The sequence below is a fragment of the Micromys minutus genome (assembly GCF_963924665.1).
Source record: "Micromys minutus genome assembly, chromosome: 4".
In the NCBI taxonomy this organism is placed as follows: Eukaryota; Metazoa; Chordata; class Mammalia; order Rodentia; family Muridae; genus Micromys; species Micromys minutus.
Window position 1 is genome coordinate 32,405,885 of NC_137973.1, and position 18,556 is coordinate 32,424,440.

At 43.1% G+C, this 18,556-nt stretch overlaps 1 protein-coding gene across 2 annotated transcripts in view; it reads right to left on the bottom strand.

Moving 5' to 3' along the window:
- Window positions 1-12,753: 12,753 nt before the first annotated feature.
- CHD1L (chromodomain helicase DNA binding protein 1 like) overlaps window positions 12,754-18,556 on the bottom strand; it is a 47,757-nt gene continuing 41,954 nt past the window's right edge. The window contains exons 20-23 of one of the 2 annotated variants that reach the window (XM_080915820.1): window positions 18,040-18,110; window positions 15,250-15,346; window positions 14,309-14,417; window positions 12,754-13,047 (exon numbers count right to left, since the gene is read on the bottom strand). In XM_080915820.1, the coding sequence (XP_080771946.1) occupies window positions 12,969-13,047; window positions 14,309-14,417; window positions 15,250-15,346; window positions 18,040-18,110 (356 nt within the window). In that variant the 3' untranslated portion in view covers window positions 12,754-12,968. Of the gene's footprint in view, window positions 13,048-14,308; window positions 14,418-15,249; window positions 15,368-18,039; window positions 18,111-18,556 lie in introns of both variants that reach the window. The other variant, XM_080915819.1, reaches the window with a different exon arrangement.

Below are 18,556 nucleotides of genomic sequence, written 5' to 3' on the forward strand. Positions count from 1 at the left end.
TTTTGCATATATTCCAATTTCATGTATATAATTCAATATCAATTTTATAAGCATTATAAACTTTCAACTTGTGATTTGAAAATTCAAAAGACCCCAAATAGCTAAAACAATCATTCGCAGAAAGAACAATGGTACATAAAAAATCATTTCCAAGTCCCAGTTGTATTATAGAGCCATCATGTGGTCCTGGCACAAAACAGTCACATAGGCCAATTGAGGAGAAGATCCAAAAATAAACCCACAGCTATAACATCCTAATGTTTTCTTGTTTCAAAGCTGCCAAATATAAAAATGGAGGATCCAACTTCCTTAGTAAATGGTTCTGGGAAAGTTGGATTTCCAACCATAGATGAGGGAAAGAGACCCATATCTCTTACCCTGCAAAAATACCAATTAGAAATGGATCAAAACTTTGTTTGTAAGATTTGGAACTGTATGTAAGAACATGTCAAGATATACAAGATATAGGCATAGACTAGGATTTTCTGAACAGGGACTCCAACACTACAGGAAACAGCCCCCCCCCCCCACACACACACACTGACAGATGGGATTGCATGAAATGAAGATGCTACTAACAGCAAAGGAAGAAATCACCTTAGCAAAGACACAATCTACAGATCTCTGCCAACTACCGTAAGAAAGAAAACTAATATTCGAGATAAATAAAGTATACAAAACATAACCCCCCATGATCAATCAGTAAGTGTTCTTATAAATTAAAAAGACAATTCTGCAAATAAGCGCAAATGCTGAATAAGTATTGGAAAACATGGTTACCATCCTTAGCCATCAGAGAAAGTAAGGTTAAAACTGTGGGGATTTCTTCTTCCTCTAGTCAGACTGGGTATATCACCAAGAAGACAGATGACTGCAGGGGCTGGGGAGGACACTGGGAAAGGGACAACTCTGTTCCCTGCTGCTATAAATGTGAACTAGTGCAGCCACTGTGGAAACCAGTATGGAGGTTCTTCAAAACACCAAAAACTAGAACTGCTCTGAGTGCGGTGCAGGAGCATCAGGCAGGCATGCGCTCAAAGGATACCACGTCAGCAGTCTTCAGACGTTCTCACTTTCATGTTTATAGCCCCGTGTTCACAATAGCCAGGAAATGGAATAAGCCTGGATGTCCATCAAGAGGCGAATGAATAAAGCAATGGTTCACATACCAAATTGGACTTTATTTTCACATAAAGAAAAATGAAATCATAACATTTACATAAAAATGGATGCCTCAAGAAATTACTGAATAAGCCAGACTCAAATACTGCAAATACTGCACTGCAAGCTTTCTCTTTTATGTAGAACCTATATTTTAAATTTTATGCATGTGTAATTAATTATATTTTATGTTTATAGCTCATGAAACTACAAAGGAGATCAGGAAACAGGAAGCAGAGCCCTTACAGATGTAAATACGGTATAAAATATACACAGTGAAGAAAAGGAAGAGGGCTGTCTAGTTACTTTTTGTGCTATGAAATTACCATAACCAAGGCAATTTACAGAAGAAAGAGATGACTGGGGGCTGTAGCATGAGTCCCTGACCAGCATGTGGGGGAACATGGCTGGCAAGTAGGCAGAGCACTGAAGCAACAGCTGAAAGCTCACAAAGCATCTGCAAGTAGGAAGCAGGAAGAGCTAACTGGGAATGGTGCGGGCTTTTGGAACCTCACAGCCCACCCTGAATAATGTACCTCCTCCTTCAAGGCCACACCTCCTAACCTTTCCCGAACAGTTCTACCAACAGGAACAAAGTGTTCACATGTATGAGCCTATGGGAGCCATTCTCATCCAAACCAACACAAAGGCCACATGGGAAAAGTAAAGGAACTCGAAGAAGAAAGAGGGCAGGGCAGGGGGTGGGGTGGGGAGGAGGAGGAGGTAATGGAAACAAAGAGACCAGGTCGGATGGCACAGATAGAGCCACAGTGAAGTCCATTGTTCTATACATTAACTTATGACGTTTAAGAACGAGAAAAACCTGGGACCTCATTTAGACCTCATTCCAGTCTCACGGCAGTGAGGATTTTCCATCCATTCTTGTAACTCCATTGTCCTAGGCTGCCCAACAACATCAAATATCTCCTCTTTGCTGAATCTCACAATATTTTTTCTCCTTTACATTAGCTAAACCCCCTAGGACAGTGTGAATTCCCTAGGAGATAGTATTAATAGATATCTTTGTTTTGTTCCTGACATAGAAGTGACTTTAAAGCTTCCTTGGCAAAATATTAGTAGCGGTGACATATGTTCATTTCATCCTGCCTAGGCCATGGTCATTAATGTATATTTTCATCATTTTTATTGATTTATCTCTTAGAAATAAGGAATGATTTTTAGTTCATTGAAATCATTTTTAAAATCCACAGCAATAAAGCAATTTTCCCCTCAGGTATGTTAACAAAAGAGTTAATATCATGTCAGATGATGATAAACCCACTTAAATCTACAGCTATATGAACAAAACGCTAACAACAATTAGATTTGTCATAGGTTTTGTAAACGTGACGGCTTTCCTTGATATTTTGCTGTGTATTATACTCTGTCTGGTTGCCCTTCTCAGCTCCTGGCTCCTGCCGTGAGTGTAACTATTATACAAGAGCAGTAATTAGTATTATATAATAAGAGCAGTAGCTCTTCCCATTGAGTGCAGGATTGCTCAACACACGTGACAGTTTTTATTGGTGGTAATCCAACTTGCAAAGTTTGTCTAAACCGTGTTATGCTTCTGGGGTGGGATATAGATGTAAGAACTGGATATTGCACTAGCTCCCACCTTTCTGCTTACCCCCATTAGTAGTCTCCCTCTTTCCTCTCCCTCTCTCCCCCTCCCCCTTCTCCTCTACTTCTCCCTCCCCCTCCCCTTCCCCTTCTCCCTCCCCCTCCTCTTTCCTCAATTCCCTCTCCCTATGCCCCTCCCCCTTCCCTTCCCCTTCTCCCTCTTCCCCCTCCCCCTCTACCTTCCCCTCCCCCTCCCCTTCCCCCTTCCACTCCCCCCGCCAGTGTCTGTGTATGTGTGTATGATGTGTCACTACGTGTCTAAGTCTGAGTTGGAGTTCATGATGCTATCTCCTGAGTGCTAAGACTACAGGTGTGATACTACCATGCCCACCCAGATATTCTATTTTATTTTTACTGTGCCCAGCATCTATAAGGACTGCAAGGAAGTGGCTGTTTTCTCACTGTCTACGTTAGTCATCTCTTGCTTTGTAACAAACAACCAAAACAAATTCAGTGGCATGTAACAGTCCAGATTTGTTTTCCTATTGAGCTGGTCTACAAGGCCTGCCAGGAGGCTGCACTTCAGTCTTTACGAACCAGTCAGGAAGTTTTTAATGTGAGAAAATAATACGGATGTACAGAGTACCAGCTAAGAACCAGCACTTCTGCTCCCAGCATTACATGCAAGAAATATCAAACTGATAAAAATGTGAAAATGAGAAAAGGTTGGTATCTTATGAAGGATTCATTAAAAATGAGTAAGAAAATTTTCTGTAATTGTAAGTAAAAAAGATAACTGTAAAATGATTGGGGGAAATGATTCTCTTAAAATAGAAGTGGATAGAATACATGTGATATGAAAGAAGAGGGCAAAGGATACTGGGAATTAAAGGTTTAGTTAGAGATGGGGGAGAGGAGATGAGAGAGAGGATGGGGTAGGGTTTGGGTTAATTTAAATATGTATATATTATCTTAGGTTAAATGCACATTATATATTATATATACAAATCAAATTATATATTGTATATTTATTGTTTACGTTATACATGTAATATACATGCACATATGTACTATATATCTATATACGTGTGTGTGTGTGTGTGTGTGTGTGTGTGTGTGTGTGTGTGTGTGTGGAGAAAGAGAGAGAGAGAGTTTAAACAGAAGTACCCTGCATATGTGGACAGTGCTGCTCCCAGAAGACATCGATGTTTAAGTGAAAATATCAGTGCCAGGCATGGGATAGTTCCCTGTGAGTTACTAGTCAGAGAGGCATCAGAGATCTCTAAAACAACAAACTATTGCCATTGGTCTTTGCAGTCCACAAAAACTAGATGTTTAGATCTTATTGCTGAAGACACCACACACTTTAGGTACAGGACATAAAGAAATCAATCCTAAAGTGACCAGGAAAATTTCTACTGGCTGAGTAGCTTTCATACTACTGGAAGGTGTTTTATAGGCCATGGAGGAGAAAAGACACAGTGGCCTTAGTCGGTGCTGGATCTGATATTCAACAATACCAACTTGCTAAGCAAAAATGTCCCACTGGCATAATAGTGGCATCAAAGGTTATAAGGGTAACCAACCTGCTTTCTGACTGGATTTGAGAACTGGACCATAGGTGGGGAAATACATGTAATATTGTAAGCCTGGTCAAAAGGCCATGGTTTGGAGGTTCTAGGCCCTAGATGGTCATGTTGTCAAAATGTCTTCTAAATGTCGCTATCCATATTTCTGTGCTACTCTCAACTTTAGTGAGAGGCTTCTTTTCGCTGTGGGCAGTGGTTAGCACAGAGACATAACTGGTTAGAGTGCTGAGAACAAATGGCTGTTGAGTGTTCAGCACTAAGTGGGATAGTGAGGACTCACCCACAGCTAAGGATCTATGATGGCTGCCAGGGAAGTCATGTTTCTTTGACGGTGTTAATCCTCGACAGACAAGAGTAAAGACCCTTACCCAAATTCATTGGTTAAATTATGCAAGGTTTTTTTTGCTTGTGTTTTTTGGGGGGCATTTTGTTGTTGTTGCTGTTTTGTTTTATTTTTGGTCATACAGAATTATCTCCCTAAAAGCTGTGTTTGAGAAAATGGCATTGAACACAGGAGACTGTGGGTCTCTACAGCCCCAAACTAGTGTAAGACTAGGGATTTTTTTTAAGGGTTGGGAGATTTCTAGAGGAATTCTGGTTACAAAGAAACTTGTCTGAGCATTTCAAAAGTATTTGGCAGAACATCTTATCAGGGTGGGTGTTAGGGTATAGGGTACAGAACACGTCAAGTTCTAGAAAATGGGTCAAGAACTAATCAAATCCAAATTTCCCGAAGCACAGGAATGAACTTATTTTGACCTTGTAATAAGATGACTTCTAATCTTAAGATGGAGTCAGACTTGTCCATCAGGTGTAGCTCTTAGTAATTTGCCTATCCCTCAGTAAATGACCCCATGCCTGTTTGTCAAGCACATATAGACATCACTAAGTAGACTTCAAGGGACATTCAAAAGAAAAGAATGTGATGTTGAGAGGGAGATGTCATAAAGGAGTCCGGGGGAGAGTGGAAGGGGAAAACAGTGGATGCATATACACACCATTCACTGAATCCATGCATGAAAATCTCAAGGAACAAATAAGAATAAGTTTTTCAAAGACCTAGAGAAATGCACTCAGTTGGCAGATAAACTTCATGCTCTGATAAATGGTAAAGTACGAAGATGAATTTTCTTTTTACATTTATTTTTTAATTAGCATACACAGCAGCAGATCTCCCAGTGACATTTTCATGCACACTTAGTTTTAATTGGGTCCCACACCTCGAACACCTCACTTCCTTGCTCCCCACCCCCTCCCGCCTCCTCAGTGTTTCCCGAGGACCCTTTCCAGTTTCACATCTTCTACTCAGTCGTGCCCACATACACACAAAGGATGGGATCCACATGAGAAAGAACATCTTTGATCGCTCCGAGCCTGAGTTACTTCACTTAGTATATTCCAGTTATAGCCATTTTCTAGCAAAGTTCAATTTTTATTTTTTTATTTGTTTACATTCCAGCTGTTGCCACCCATCCCAGCCCCACAGTTCCTCACTGTACTTCACCTTCCCCTCGTCTGTGAGAGGGTATCCCCCTTCCCTGGGGCCTCAAGTCTCTCAATGGGGATTAGGCACATCTTCCAGATCAGGCAGTCCTGTGCTATACATGTGTCTGGGGCCTTGGCCCAGCCCGTGTATGCTGCCTGATTGGTGGCTTCATCTCTGAGATCTCCCAGGGGTCCGGGTTAGTTGAGACTGTTGGTCTTCCTATGGGGTCCCCCTAGGAACCCAACTCCTTTCATCTTTCTCCTAATTCCTCCATAGGGGCCCATTCCTAGAAACTGCATATTTCCATTCATTCTCTTGGTCTGGATTTCTCTCCGGTCCCCTCCCTATACCTGATCACATGCCGCTTTTCCCCTCCCACCCTACTCTCCCACTCATGTTCCTCCCTCCCTCTGCATTCTGTGTTTTGTTTCCCCTTCTAAGTGGGCCTTCCTGCTTGTTAAACTTCTTACAGTCTGTGGGTTTTATCCTGGGTATTCAGTATATTTTGGCTAATATCCGAGTATCAGTGAGTATATACCATGTATATCCTTTTGGGTCTGGGTTACCTCACTCAAAAGTTCATTTGTTATACCTGAATCAAATACTATTGTGTAAATATATAGTATAACTTCATTGCCTGTTCATCAGTTCTTGGGCATCCAAGCTGATTCCTAGCTATTATGGTAGAGTAGCAACACACATGAAAAATGTCGGTGCAATAGGATACAGAGGATTTTCAGTATATGCCCAGGAGGGTGTAACTGGGTCATGTTGTATTCCATTTATCTCTCTGATAATTCTCCACAGATCCCACAGTTACTGCACATTTATGTTCCCACCAACAGTGAATGAGTGTGTTCCTTCCCTCCGCACCCTCATCAATGGTGTTGTCAATTGGTTTATGACAGTCATTCCGACTGGCATGATAAGGAATCTCAAAGCAATTTTGTTGTGTGCACACATATGTGCAATGGAAGCCAAAGAACAGCCTGAGGTGTCATGCCTCATGAGATATAACCTACCTTGTGTGTGTGTGTGTGTGTGTGTGTGTGTGTGTGTGTGTGTGTGTGAAGGGAGCTCTCATTGCACTGGACCTAACCAGGGAGCTTTTCTCTACATTCCCAGGGCTTGGGTTATGAGCATATAACACATCTGACTCTGTGTGTTTGTGTGTGCACTAAAGGTTGAATTTTGGGTCCTTATTCTTGCACGGAAGTTTTAGCTTGCAATTTCCTGATGTCTAAAGATGTTGAATACTTTGAAAATAATTACTGGCTGTTTGTAGTCCTTGAGAACTGTCATTTCAGTCCACGGACCCATTTCCAAATGGGCAGTTTTGGATTTTTTGGCGTTTAGTTTTTTCTGTTCTCTCGTTGTTCTACTCACCCCGTATGAGGCAGAGTGGGGAAGATGTCTTCCCATTCTGCAGGCTGTCTGCTCTGTTGATAGTTTCTCTGGCTATGCAGAGACATTTTAACACCATGTGATCCCACTCTTGTGCTACTGGAGTTCTCCTCAAAGGTCTTGCCTGTATCTCTATCTTGAAGTGTTTCTCATGTTTTCCTTCAGCTATTTATGCATTTTTAAATCAAGTTCTTTGGTTCACATTGAACTGACTTTGCTAAAAGTGAGAGATACAAATCTGAACTTATTTTTCTGCATGAGGAAATTCAGACTCACAATCACTATTTATTTAATAGGCCATCTTATTTCCAGCATATTTTGACAACTTTGTCAAAACTTAGGAGGTCATAGCTAAGCAGTTTAGTTTCTGGGTATTTATTTTCTCTCTTATGTTCCATTTACCAAGGTATACATTTTATTCTATTTATATACTATCTCTGTTACTAGGGCTCTGTAAGAGTTTGGTTTAGTTTTGGAGACCTTGTCTTACCATGCAGGGCCTGGAACTTGTTATGTAGATCAAATTGGCCTCAAGCTCAGAAAATTGTCTGTCTCTGCCTCCCAAGTACTGGGATTAAAGGTGTGCACCACGACCTGCTAAGTACAGTTTGGCATAAGGCATGATGTGCCCACCTGGCACCGTTCTCTCACTGCTATGGCTGTATTTCTATATGAACTCTGGAATTGTTTTCTCCGATTCTGTAAAGAACATCATTAGATTTTTGACAGGGATTACATTAAGTCTATAGATAAGTTTGGGTAGAAGAGCTGTTTTCACAATATGAAGTCTGCCAATCCAACAGCATGGAAGTTTCTGACCTAGTGTCTTATTCAATTTCATTTTCAGTGCCTTAATATTTTCATTGAAGAGTCTTCCACCTCCCTGGTTAGGTATATTTCTTGATATTTTGAAACTATTGTAAATGGAATAGTTTCCCTGCTTTCTCAGCCAATGTGTGTAGCCAAAATACTATATAATAAAAAAGATGTTGATTTCTGTGTGTTGATTTTGTGCCCCAAAACTTCACTGAAATAGGTCTAATAGTCTTCTGTTGGAATCTGTGAGGTCTTTTAAGTACAGAATTATGTCATCTGCAATAGAAATATCTTTACTTCTTTTCCATTTTTATCTGTTTTATATATTTCCTCTGTTTAATTGTTTGGCCAAGAGTTTGAACACTATTTTGAGTAAGAATAGAAATAATTGGGTACCTTTGTCTCATTCTAGATTTTTAGAAAAAAATGCTGTCTTCCACACTTAGTATAATATTGGCTATTCCGGTTGTATAAATATGTTGTGGGACACTCGGCAACTCCAACTTTCTTCAGGGTCTTATATCACAAAGGTTTGCTGAACTTTGTCAAATGCATTTTTCTGAATCCATGAAGATAATTGTAGATTTCTGTCTTTAGGTCTATTCACACTGTCATGCTGTATTACATCTATTTGCTTGCATATATTGAACCAGTATGACATTGCTGGGCTGAAACAAAGTTGGTCATGTTGTATGATCTTGATGTGATAGGTTCTTGAGCTCAGTTTTCAAGCATTTTGTTGGCATTTTTTCCTGTGTTCATTGGGGAGATTGTTCTATAGGGTTTTTTGTTTGTTTATTTTTCTTTTGTTGTTGTTATGCTGTGATGCCTGAGTTTGGTGTCAGAGTAATGCTGACTTCATGAAATGAATTTGGAGGTGTTCATTCTTGTTTCTGTTTTGTAGAACATTTTAAGAAGTGCTTTAGATTCTCCTAAAATTCAGCAAGAAATCTCTTTACCCCCGAGTTCTTTTCCTGAGATTTTTCAACTACTCCAATTACATTGCTAGTAATGTCTGTTTTCTGGCTTTAGCTCTGGATGGCGTGGTGGTTTGAATGTGAATGTTCCACACAGGCTCTGAGGTTTAAACGCTTGAATCCCAGCTGATGCTGCTGTTTGGCCAGATTCAGGAGGTGTAGGCTTGCTGGAGGAAGAATGGCACTGGAGATGAGCTCAAAGTTTTCAAAGCTATGTGCCATTCACAGTGTGCTCTTGACTTACTGTTTGCAGCTTGAGACATGAGCTCTCAGCTGTACTGTTTCCTGTGGCCCTGATTCCCTACCACGATGAACTCTTACCCTTCTGGAGCTAAGCCCAAATAATTTCTTTCTTCCACAAGTTGTTTTAAGTTATGGTCTTTGTTATGGCAAAAGAAAACAAACTAGAACAGTTGGTTATGTGTTTAGAATTTTATGTTTTTCCAGGTTTTATTAGCTCTCTTAGTTTGTTGCATTTCCTTTCTTTCTTCTTCCTTTCTCCCCCACCCCTTCTCTCATATATGGTGTATGGTGTACAGAGTTTTTCTACAAGACAAGCAACTGCCATCATGTAGACTTTGCCTGTGCTAACTTGCAAAAGATTATCCCTGCTGGGCTGCCTGACTATTGACATCCCCTCATAAAATGGCACAGGAGGTCACTAGACCCTCAAATGAGTGTCCAGCTGTCCCCTTCTACATGTTTGCAACTCTGCTCTAACTACATGTGGATAGAGTATACAGGCTGAAGAAGACTAGGGGAGAAGGGCTCAGTCTATGCGGCTATGGAAAGACATTATTCCTCCTAGATTTAGACTGCCTGGTGTGGCAGGGAGGACACCCGCAGGAAGAACACCTCACATGTGCAATGTAAGCCCAATAAACTCAATGGCTTCTCAGTGCGATTGCACCTGCTTGTCACTGGACCCTTAGGAGGAAGGTTAGACATTGTTTGCATCTCCTGGGGAAGACATTTTAATAAAATGTGTACGTGAGGGGTATAAAGGTATAGATGCTCATGCACATGCGTGAAGGACTGAGCAGGGCACTGGGTAGCTTCCTCTATTGCTCTCTACCTTACTGGCTTGAGACAGGATTTCTCGTTGAACCTACAATGTTCTGAGCTAGACTGGCTGACCAATGAGCTCTCTGGACCTGCCTGTCTCCACACCCCAACGGGGTTGCCAGCATGCACAGCTGTGGGTGCCATTCCATGTGGGTGGTGAGGATCTGAGCAAGTTCTCCCACTTGTAGAAAAAGTACCCACGGAGCCACCGAGCCAGCCCACACGTGCTCTTTCACCTCTAAATGAAGTCATTTGGGTCTTTTCTTTCTTTTGGTTTAGCTCAGGCTGTCACTCATTATCTTTCAAACAACCCTTTGATCAATTCTACGCACTTATTTCCTGTTTGATTTGTTTCTGCCACAATCCTTATGATTTATCACAAAGCCTGTGATAAATCACTAGGTGTATCACTAGGTTATCTGAAATCTGATCATCTATCTATACACGTCTCTCTTGGGACTGACTTGGTTGCATCAGGTAGATGGTTTTATTTAATTTTAGGAATTCTTTAAATTCTCTTCTGATTTCCTCAGGGGCCCACTGTTCATTCAAAAGCATATTGTTCAGTCTCCAAGTATTTCCCAAGCTTAGTAGTGATGATGACGTTATCGGGTCTAGCTTTTAGACAAGAGTGGTTCAACAGGTTAAGTAGTCACAGGAATGAACTCTACTGGGAGGTCACAGTGAAACACTCTGGATTTCATGACTCACTGTTATCCTTTCTATTGATTCTTTGTTGGGTGCAAAAGTAAAACCTGTGTGCATGAGAAGTATGTGAGTGTATGTGTATGGGTGCCGGTGAATGTGTTTATGCATGTACGCATACGAGTGTTTGGGGGTTTACATGTGGCAGTGTGTGCCTATGAATATATATGTATGTATGTCTTTGTATGTGTGTTTGTGTGTGTGAAATGAAAACTGAATATAGGAACACTTGAGGTATTACTGGAAAGGAAATGAGAGATTAAATTGTTTTTAAATGTTATAGTTTAAAAGTTTTAATGGGAAAGACAACTTATATGTATAGACCTTTAGAGATAAAGGGATGGGGCTCACTTTCCTTAGCTGTAGTCAGCCTTTTCTTCCTGGAATGAGATTTCAGCTGAGCTGCACCTGTAACTAGTGTGGCTTCCTGTCGTAACTTCCATTCGATTGGCTGGACATCAATTTTTAGCATGATTATGAATCTGTGCTTTAATGCCATTGATATGTTAGTGAAACACAGGGAGAAGTTTTAAGTGGCTATTGCCAGTCAGGGGATCACAAAAAATAACCAGTTTCTCCATTTTCAGGCTTTATATCTAAGTATGCAATCCATTTTCAGTTTATCAGTGATAAACTATTGCTTTCCTCATACTGGCAGGTCGTCATTCCCATGCCATTCCAAGTGACATTTGCGTGCCTCAAATTGTTCGCTATGATGTGGAAGAGGAGTAGGGAAAGATCTTTCTCAAGGTCCTTGTTTCCTAAGGAACTGACTGAATACCAGTGTGCCCCTTAGAAACCTGTAAGGCATGTGAGGAGCCAGCCTGTCTCCATTTTCATTTTTGTTACCAGGAGACATTTTGATACACTAGCTCAGTTAGGTTTCTCTTTGCTGTAAAACTGATTCCTCGAATCTGACCTACTTTGACCTGGTAATTTATCTGTAAATCTACTCTCTGGGGGATCTGTTTCCAATAGGTGCTTTGTTGCAAGCCCCCCTACCCTGTGGTTTTGCCCCATAGAGAAGAATTGGGAAACCGGCTGATCTCTTGAGCCCACCTTAGGAACAGACAGCTGCCAGCCAGCTCCCATGTACACAAGCTTGATTTGATTGGAACATAATTTGGGTTGGTGGTCTTTCTCCTCACATCTGTGGGATTAACAGAGGTATTTATCCTAACTGTGGCATATGTTAGCTGACATGTTACCCGGGCCTGGTGTGCTTTTACATACATGTAGTCAGGGTTCACTGCATATACCCTCATGTCTGTAATCATTACTCCACTTTCAGGTGGATATTCTGTGGCTTCTGCCCCTGACAGAATAATGTACTTACCGTCTTGTGTATTGTTTACTTAACACAGTAACCTCCAGTCCCTTCCACTTTGCTGAAAATGATAAAACTTCATTCTTCCATGTGGTGTCCCTGTAATATACTGTGTTTCCTTCACCCATTCACGTTTGGACACCTAGTGTGAGTCCACTCTTAGCTTCAAGACAGCTGTGGAAAGCCAAGGCTTTGCACACATGGTGTGACGGACTACAGCTTACATGGCCTTGCCACCAACACTCTTTTTCCAGTACTTCTCTGTCCCAGGGACCGCTCACAGGTTACGCTGTGCCAGCCAGGAGCTGCGTACTGAAATGAAACTGAATTTGCAGGTGGAGGGAAGAATAGTCTCAGGTTTCCTAAAGTCACACCTGGCAGGCCTCCAGGCCAATCAGCTGTCTTCAAGATCCCAATTCTGAGGAAAGAAGGGCAGGGAGTCCCGCTGGTGCATGCCGATGGATAGAGAGCATGGGTCAGCCTAAGTGTGTCCCCCAAGGCCTCCCCACCCTGTCTTCACTCAGGTCCCCCTATTCACACAGCCAGACCTTCTAGACATCAGTCTGGTGGAGGGTAAGAAAACTAGACTCAGCAAGAAAAAAAAAAAAAGCAACACAACCATTAACAATAAGAAATTTATTATTGTACAAATTTAGGCAATCTGAAGCCAAAGGGCTTGCCCATATAAGCTGTGCATTCCTTTATCACAGTAAAACTTCCAGGAGAAAAAAAAATAGAATTCAGAAAAGACTAGCGTAGAAATTCCAGAGCAGAGACTATGGCCAAAGATAGCCTTGTTTCCTGGAAACTGTCACTCTCGGGGCATGAATCAAGCTAACTGGTGCTGAAAACTGGACCCAGTGCTGGGCTGGTTGCTAAGGAACCAGTGGTGCGGAGGTGGGGGATGCAGGCTGTGAATGGCGGGCAGCAGCCTTACTTCTGGGAAAGTAGTATCTGCAGGGATGGTTAAGGAAGGCACATCTCATCACTTTAACTCATCCTGACCCAAGCTACTGGTGCTCGGATAGCACTACAGAACACTTCAGATCAGAAACTCTTCTACTACTGTTAGAACACGTGATTGTCATTGTCCTGACACTGCACAAGCACATAAAATGTGACTTCTTTACTAAGGCTTTAAAGGCACATGAATCCTTTAGGGACCACACGTGCACATATTTCAGTAAGGATCTAGGTAAAAAGATAGACTTTCTATATATAGAACCTAGAGGTTAATTCTGTTGTTTCTAGCCATTTTGGACACAGCTTACAATTTAAAAAATGCTGGCCTACAGAGGCAGGTCTTGGGAAAACAGGTATTATTGTAGTGAATGTAAACAGAAACTATACTCACAATGGATTTCGCACTGAGCCTTAAGAGTACATCAGAAAGGGGCTGTGGTGTAGCCTGTGTAAGCACTGCAATTAAAATGAAACACAGAGAAGAATACATCAAAAAGGCTCTAAAACAAAAGTTGACTTGTTTAATTTAACCTTAGTGAATAGAATTATTAGTTCTCTACTATAGTCCTCTATTGATGGGCCTGGAGAGAAGTGCCCAGGAATGACGTCATCAAATGTACAATGCAACCTCCCCTGACATTTATTATTGTTATGTTTATATATTTATGTATTTATTTATTTTTCAAGACAGACTTAATCTGTGTGCCACTGGATGTCCTGGAACTAACTCTGTAGATCATCCGTCTGTCCCCAGACTCAGAGCTGCCCCTTTCTGCCTCCTGAGCACTGGAATTAAAAGCATTGCCACCACACCCAGCTTCCATATGTCTTATTTTACTGAGAACACACCTAGCAACTGTATGTACTGTGTGCATATATGTGGTGTGTATGGTGCATGTGTGTGTGGTGCATGTGTGTGTGGTGCATTGTGGAGGTCAGTTCTCTCCTTCCTTTTACCATGAGGACTCTGGGGATTGAGCTTAGGTCATCAAGCTTTAAAGCAAGCATCTTTATCTGCCTTTCCATGTCCTAATCTGTTTCTACGCATCCAGAAATGCCTGGGTATATTTATTTTCTTGGGTGCATACTCTGGATCATACAAGCTACAAAGTGTTCTCTTAGTTATGTGTCACTGAAGAAAGACAGAGTGAAGGACAGGACAGAAGGCAGCCTTGGATCAAATAGAAATAGAAAATGCAGCACGATTTTCCTCATTGTTTGAAATGCGTGTGATCAGACCACAAAAGGATACATGAAAGTTGGGATGCCTCGCGTAGCCAAAAGTTTCCGAATAAGTCTTTCAGTACCATACCAGTTAAAACCCTTTGTAGCATGTCCAATTCGTGGAAGATGAACACTTGCTGTTGAAAAGATTATGACAATAATATGCTAATTACAAAAAGAAAACATAAAGTATATACGGGAGAAAATCATTATTGATGGCTTCATGCAGAGTACACAATTACAATGTCAAAAATATTCTGTGTAGGAAGTGGAGGTGTAGAGAGAATATCTGATGTCTGTGTGGATGTGGCGCCTGTCAATAACACATCTGATGGCCAATGGCTTAAGCGGGAAACAGGAGGTGGGACATCCAGGCGGCAGAAAGAATCCTGGGAGTGTGTCAGGAGACTCACCAAGAAGATGTGACTGGCAGATGCATGACACCTAAGCGCACACTGGCAGTCACGTGGCAGAAGGTAGGTTAAAGTAAACGGGATATCTGAAGTTCGAATTAGCAGAGCCTCCAGGGAGCATGGGGCTGGGAGGAAGAACCAGACCTAACATCTACACGGAAGAGGGGAAAAGTAATTTGTTCTCTTAACCCACAGGCTCTAGAAGTAAGTAGCCGGGATGGGCACAGATTCTGACTGATGGGTAATGCATAAGTTAACTAGCAAAAAATCCCCCCAAAAGTTAAGGAATTTCATAAACACTGAGGCACACTAGGCTTGGACAGACAGGTGAGGAAGCTAAGGGCTGCTTCGTAACCATGACAACAATGCCCACTGGATGGACACAGCCCACAAAGGAACGGGGTATGTAAATGTAAAGTAATACAGGTGCGACATCTGATTTGATTTTACTGGGCATACCAAGAAGAGTCTTGGCCTTTCTTGCCTCCTTTCAAAAGTCACAGCACATGTCTGGACAGACATTCTCATCCTGAGCACAGAGGGAAGGAAGGCTTACCATTCTTTTTCTTTGCTGCTAAAAATATCTTCTTCAGGCCGTCTTCTAGGGCTACCATCTTAATGCCAGACAGGACATTGGTGCGAAGATCGCGGTGCTGAGCCACAACCAAGGCCAACTGAAAGGGTGAGCATGGGAAACTGATGCGACACAAGACAGCGGCCACCAGGAGACACAGGCCGTCACAGCGGAGCAAGGCTCAGCCCTACCCTTTCTGGACGCTGCCTGGACAGCCCGTCATAGCAATTTATGTAGGTCTTTCTTTCTTGTTTCAAGACGGGGTCAAGCCAGAGTCCAGAACACGGACTTTCCTAACTGTTCTCCGGGGAGGAGAAACTGGAATCTTGGCTGATATTGTCCGAGTTCTGTATTTCAGCCCTTAAACTGGTGCCCATCAGCTTCACAGTCCCAGGACAAGAGTCATCCCAGTGCCAACCCCCCCAGAGATCCTCCAGGGAACCGCTGAGGCCACCGCAATCCACACAGACAGGCTGCTGGACACTGCAGCCTTCCCTATGCAGTGCCGGGTAAGACTGAGCCCAGGCTAGGCCAGCATGCTGGCACTGCCACAGTCACAGCCACCAGCCTGAGCCACTGGACCGTTTCTTATGCACAGAATCTGTTGTCCTCTTTCTCCCACTTCATGCAGCGTTGTGGAAATTACCGAGTGGAGACAAGGAAAGCACTTGGCGGTTAGCCACACGGGTCTTTGCGTGTGAGCCACGACTCTTGGTCTCACTGCCTAACTCACTCTTTTTCTGAGTCAGCACTGATCTGGCTCAGGATTCATGGATTTGGCCCTCAGAGACAGGTGGATGTGGTAAAAAAAGAAAACTCCCTACAGATCCTCCAACTGACGAGGAGGAGCCACTGAAGATGCAAAGCGCGGAGGTGCGGGCTGCTTCCTGTCTTCTGCCGGCTAGAAGGCATAATCCTTCACACGGAGTTTTGTATAAACAAAAATGATGAACCCTGAGAATTTTATATCACACAGTCTTAGGATGTAAATGCTTTGGGGCATATTCTAGGAGCCAGCACTTTGTGGAGGACTAACGATAAAAAGAACAGAAAAAGATGGCTGCGAAGCCTATGACCCGAGCTTGATCCCAAAGACCTACATGGTCGATAGACAACGGGTGTCTACAAGTTGTCCTCTAAACCAACATGCACACACATGCACAGCACAAAACAAATAAAAATGTAATAAATTATAAGCTTACACAAAAAAATTAGAAAAAATAAGGATTCCCCATATACAAAGGGCTTGATATTTAGGCCAGGGAAAGAGCAAGGAGCTGTTCCAGGGACCGTGGCCTGATCTACCTGCTTGGTATGAATGGATTGTGCCCTTTCCCCATTTGTTATGTGGGGGATCCAAACCCTTGGGATCCAAACCCTTGGGACCTACACTGGGACTACATATGGACAAAGTCTTTATGAGATTAGGTTCCAATGAAGTTGGCCTTAATCCAGGCTCATGCATACTTTTAAGAGAAAACTTCGGAGACTGGGACAAACTTGAGAGGCAAGGGAAATTGGCCCAGGCAGCAGAGTACTTGGCATCTGAGTTCATCCCCTGAACCCACATAAAATGCAGGGTGCAGTGGCATGCACTTTAATCCCAAACTGGGGAGCTGGAGACAGGCGAATCCCAGGGCTTGCTGGTAAGCTCCAAGATGGAGATCCTGTCTCAAAACAAAAAGATCTGAAAACTGACAAGTGAGGCTGGTGTCTGGCTTACATGTGCACACATGTATACTTGCATACACACACACACACACACACACACACACACACATACATGAGGAAATTAGGACATGTAGAAAGGCATCAAATACATGCACACACAGAGGACAGACTATGAGGACACGGTGAGAAGGTGGCTGGTCCCCAGGCTCCTGTCTGCAAGCATAGTGGAATATCATTAGCAGTGTCTCTAGCATTGGATGGGTCTCAAGTTGGGACAGTCACTGGTTGGCTGTTCCCTCAGTCTCTGCTCCATCTTTATCCCAGCACACCTTGTATGCTCACAAACAGGAACCTAGCATAATTATGTCCCAAGAAGCTTCATCCAGCAGCAGATGGAGGCAGAAGCAAAGACCCACAGCCAGATATCAGGCGGAGTTCAGGAAGTCTTGTGGAAGAGAAGGGATAGAATTGAGCAAGCCAGAGGGATCAAGGACACCACAAGAAGACCTACAGAGTCAACTATTGGCCCATGGGAGTTCGGAGACTGGGCCGCCAACTAGGGAGCATGCAGGGGCTAGACCTAGACCCCTACACAATTGTAGCAAATGTGCAGCTTGGTCTTCATGTGGGACCCCTAACAAGTGGAACCGGGGCTGTCTCAGTCTCTGTTCCCTGTCACTGGATGCCCTTCCTCTACCTGGACCGCATGGTTGGGCCTCAGTGGAAGAGGATGTGCCCAGTCCTGCTAGGACTAGATGTCCCAGGGTGAAGTGGTACCAAGGAGAATTCCCCTTCTCTGAGGGGAGGGGACAAAGTGGGAAGGGACTTGTAAGGATGAGAACGGGAGGGCTGTGACCCAGAAGTAAAGTGAATAAAAGCAAAACAGACTGCTACCCCACGAGGCCATGCTGTCTCCAGCAACACTCCCAATACGTTTCTAAGGCTGAAGCCACCCAGTAGGTGGCACAGATGTGGCAGTCCTAACAAGCTACTGTGCTCCTGCAGAGGCTGGGCAGTGGGCATGTACGGGCTGGACAGCAGAGGTGTCAAGAGTGGCTGAGCCAGGCTTTAGTCCCGGTGTGTGACAGGTTCTTCACTTACCAGATCTTGCCCCTTGTCTCGTGACTCCTTATCATCGATGGGAAATAAGAGGACATCGCCCAAACTCAGGTCTGAGGTTTGAAGAGAGAGTAAAGCAACATTACGTTCCTGAAGGGTTCGTTTTCCAACTCCAATCACATTTTTTTTTTTTTGTCATTTTCTTGCTTTCTGAAATATGATCTCAGTCTATAGCTCAGGCTATAGAACTTGCAGCAATCCTCCTGCCTTGTCCTCCCCAGTCCCAGGCCTATAGGCATGGGCCACCACGGCTCGCTCCGATTACGTTTGGTGCTGCACCTCCCTCTGAATTTTCCCCCTGACTTGTCATCTTTGGCGGGTTCTCGGCTGCTTCCCTCCAAACTCTGGTCCTCATGCGTTACCAACCTGGTGCCCCTGTGACCATCGTGATGATTCAGAATGACGGCCAAGGAATGAAGGTGGGTGAGTTCCTGTTTGTCTTTAATCACCCCACACTGCACTCTACCATTTCACCTGCATATCCCCCTCTCAGGAAGGC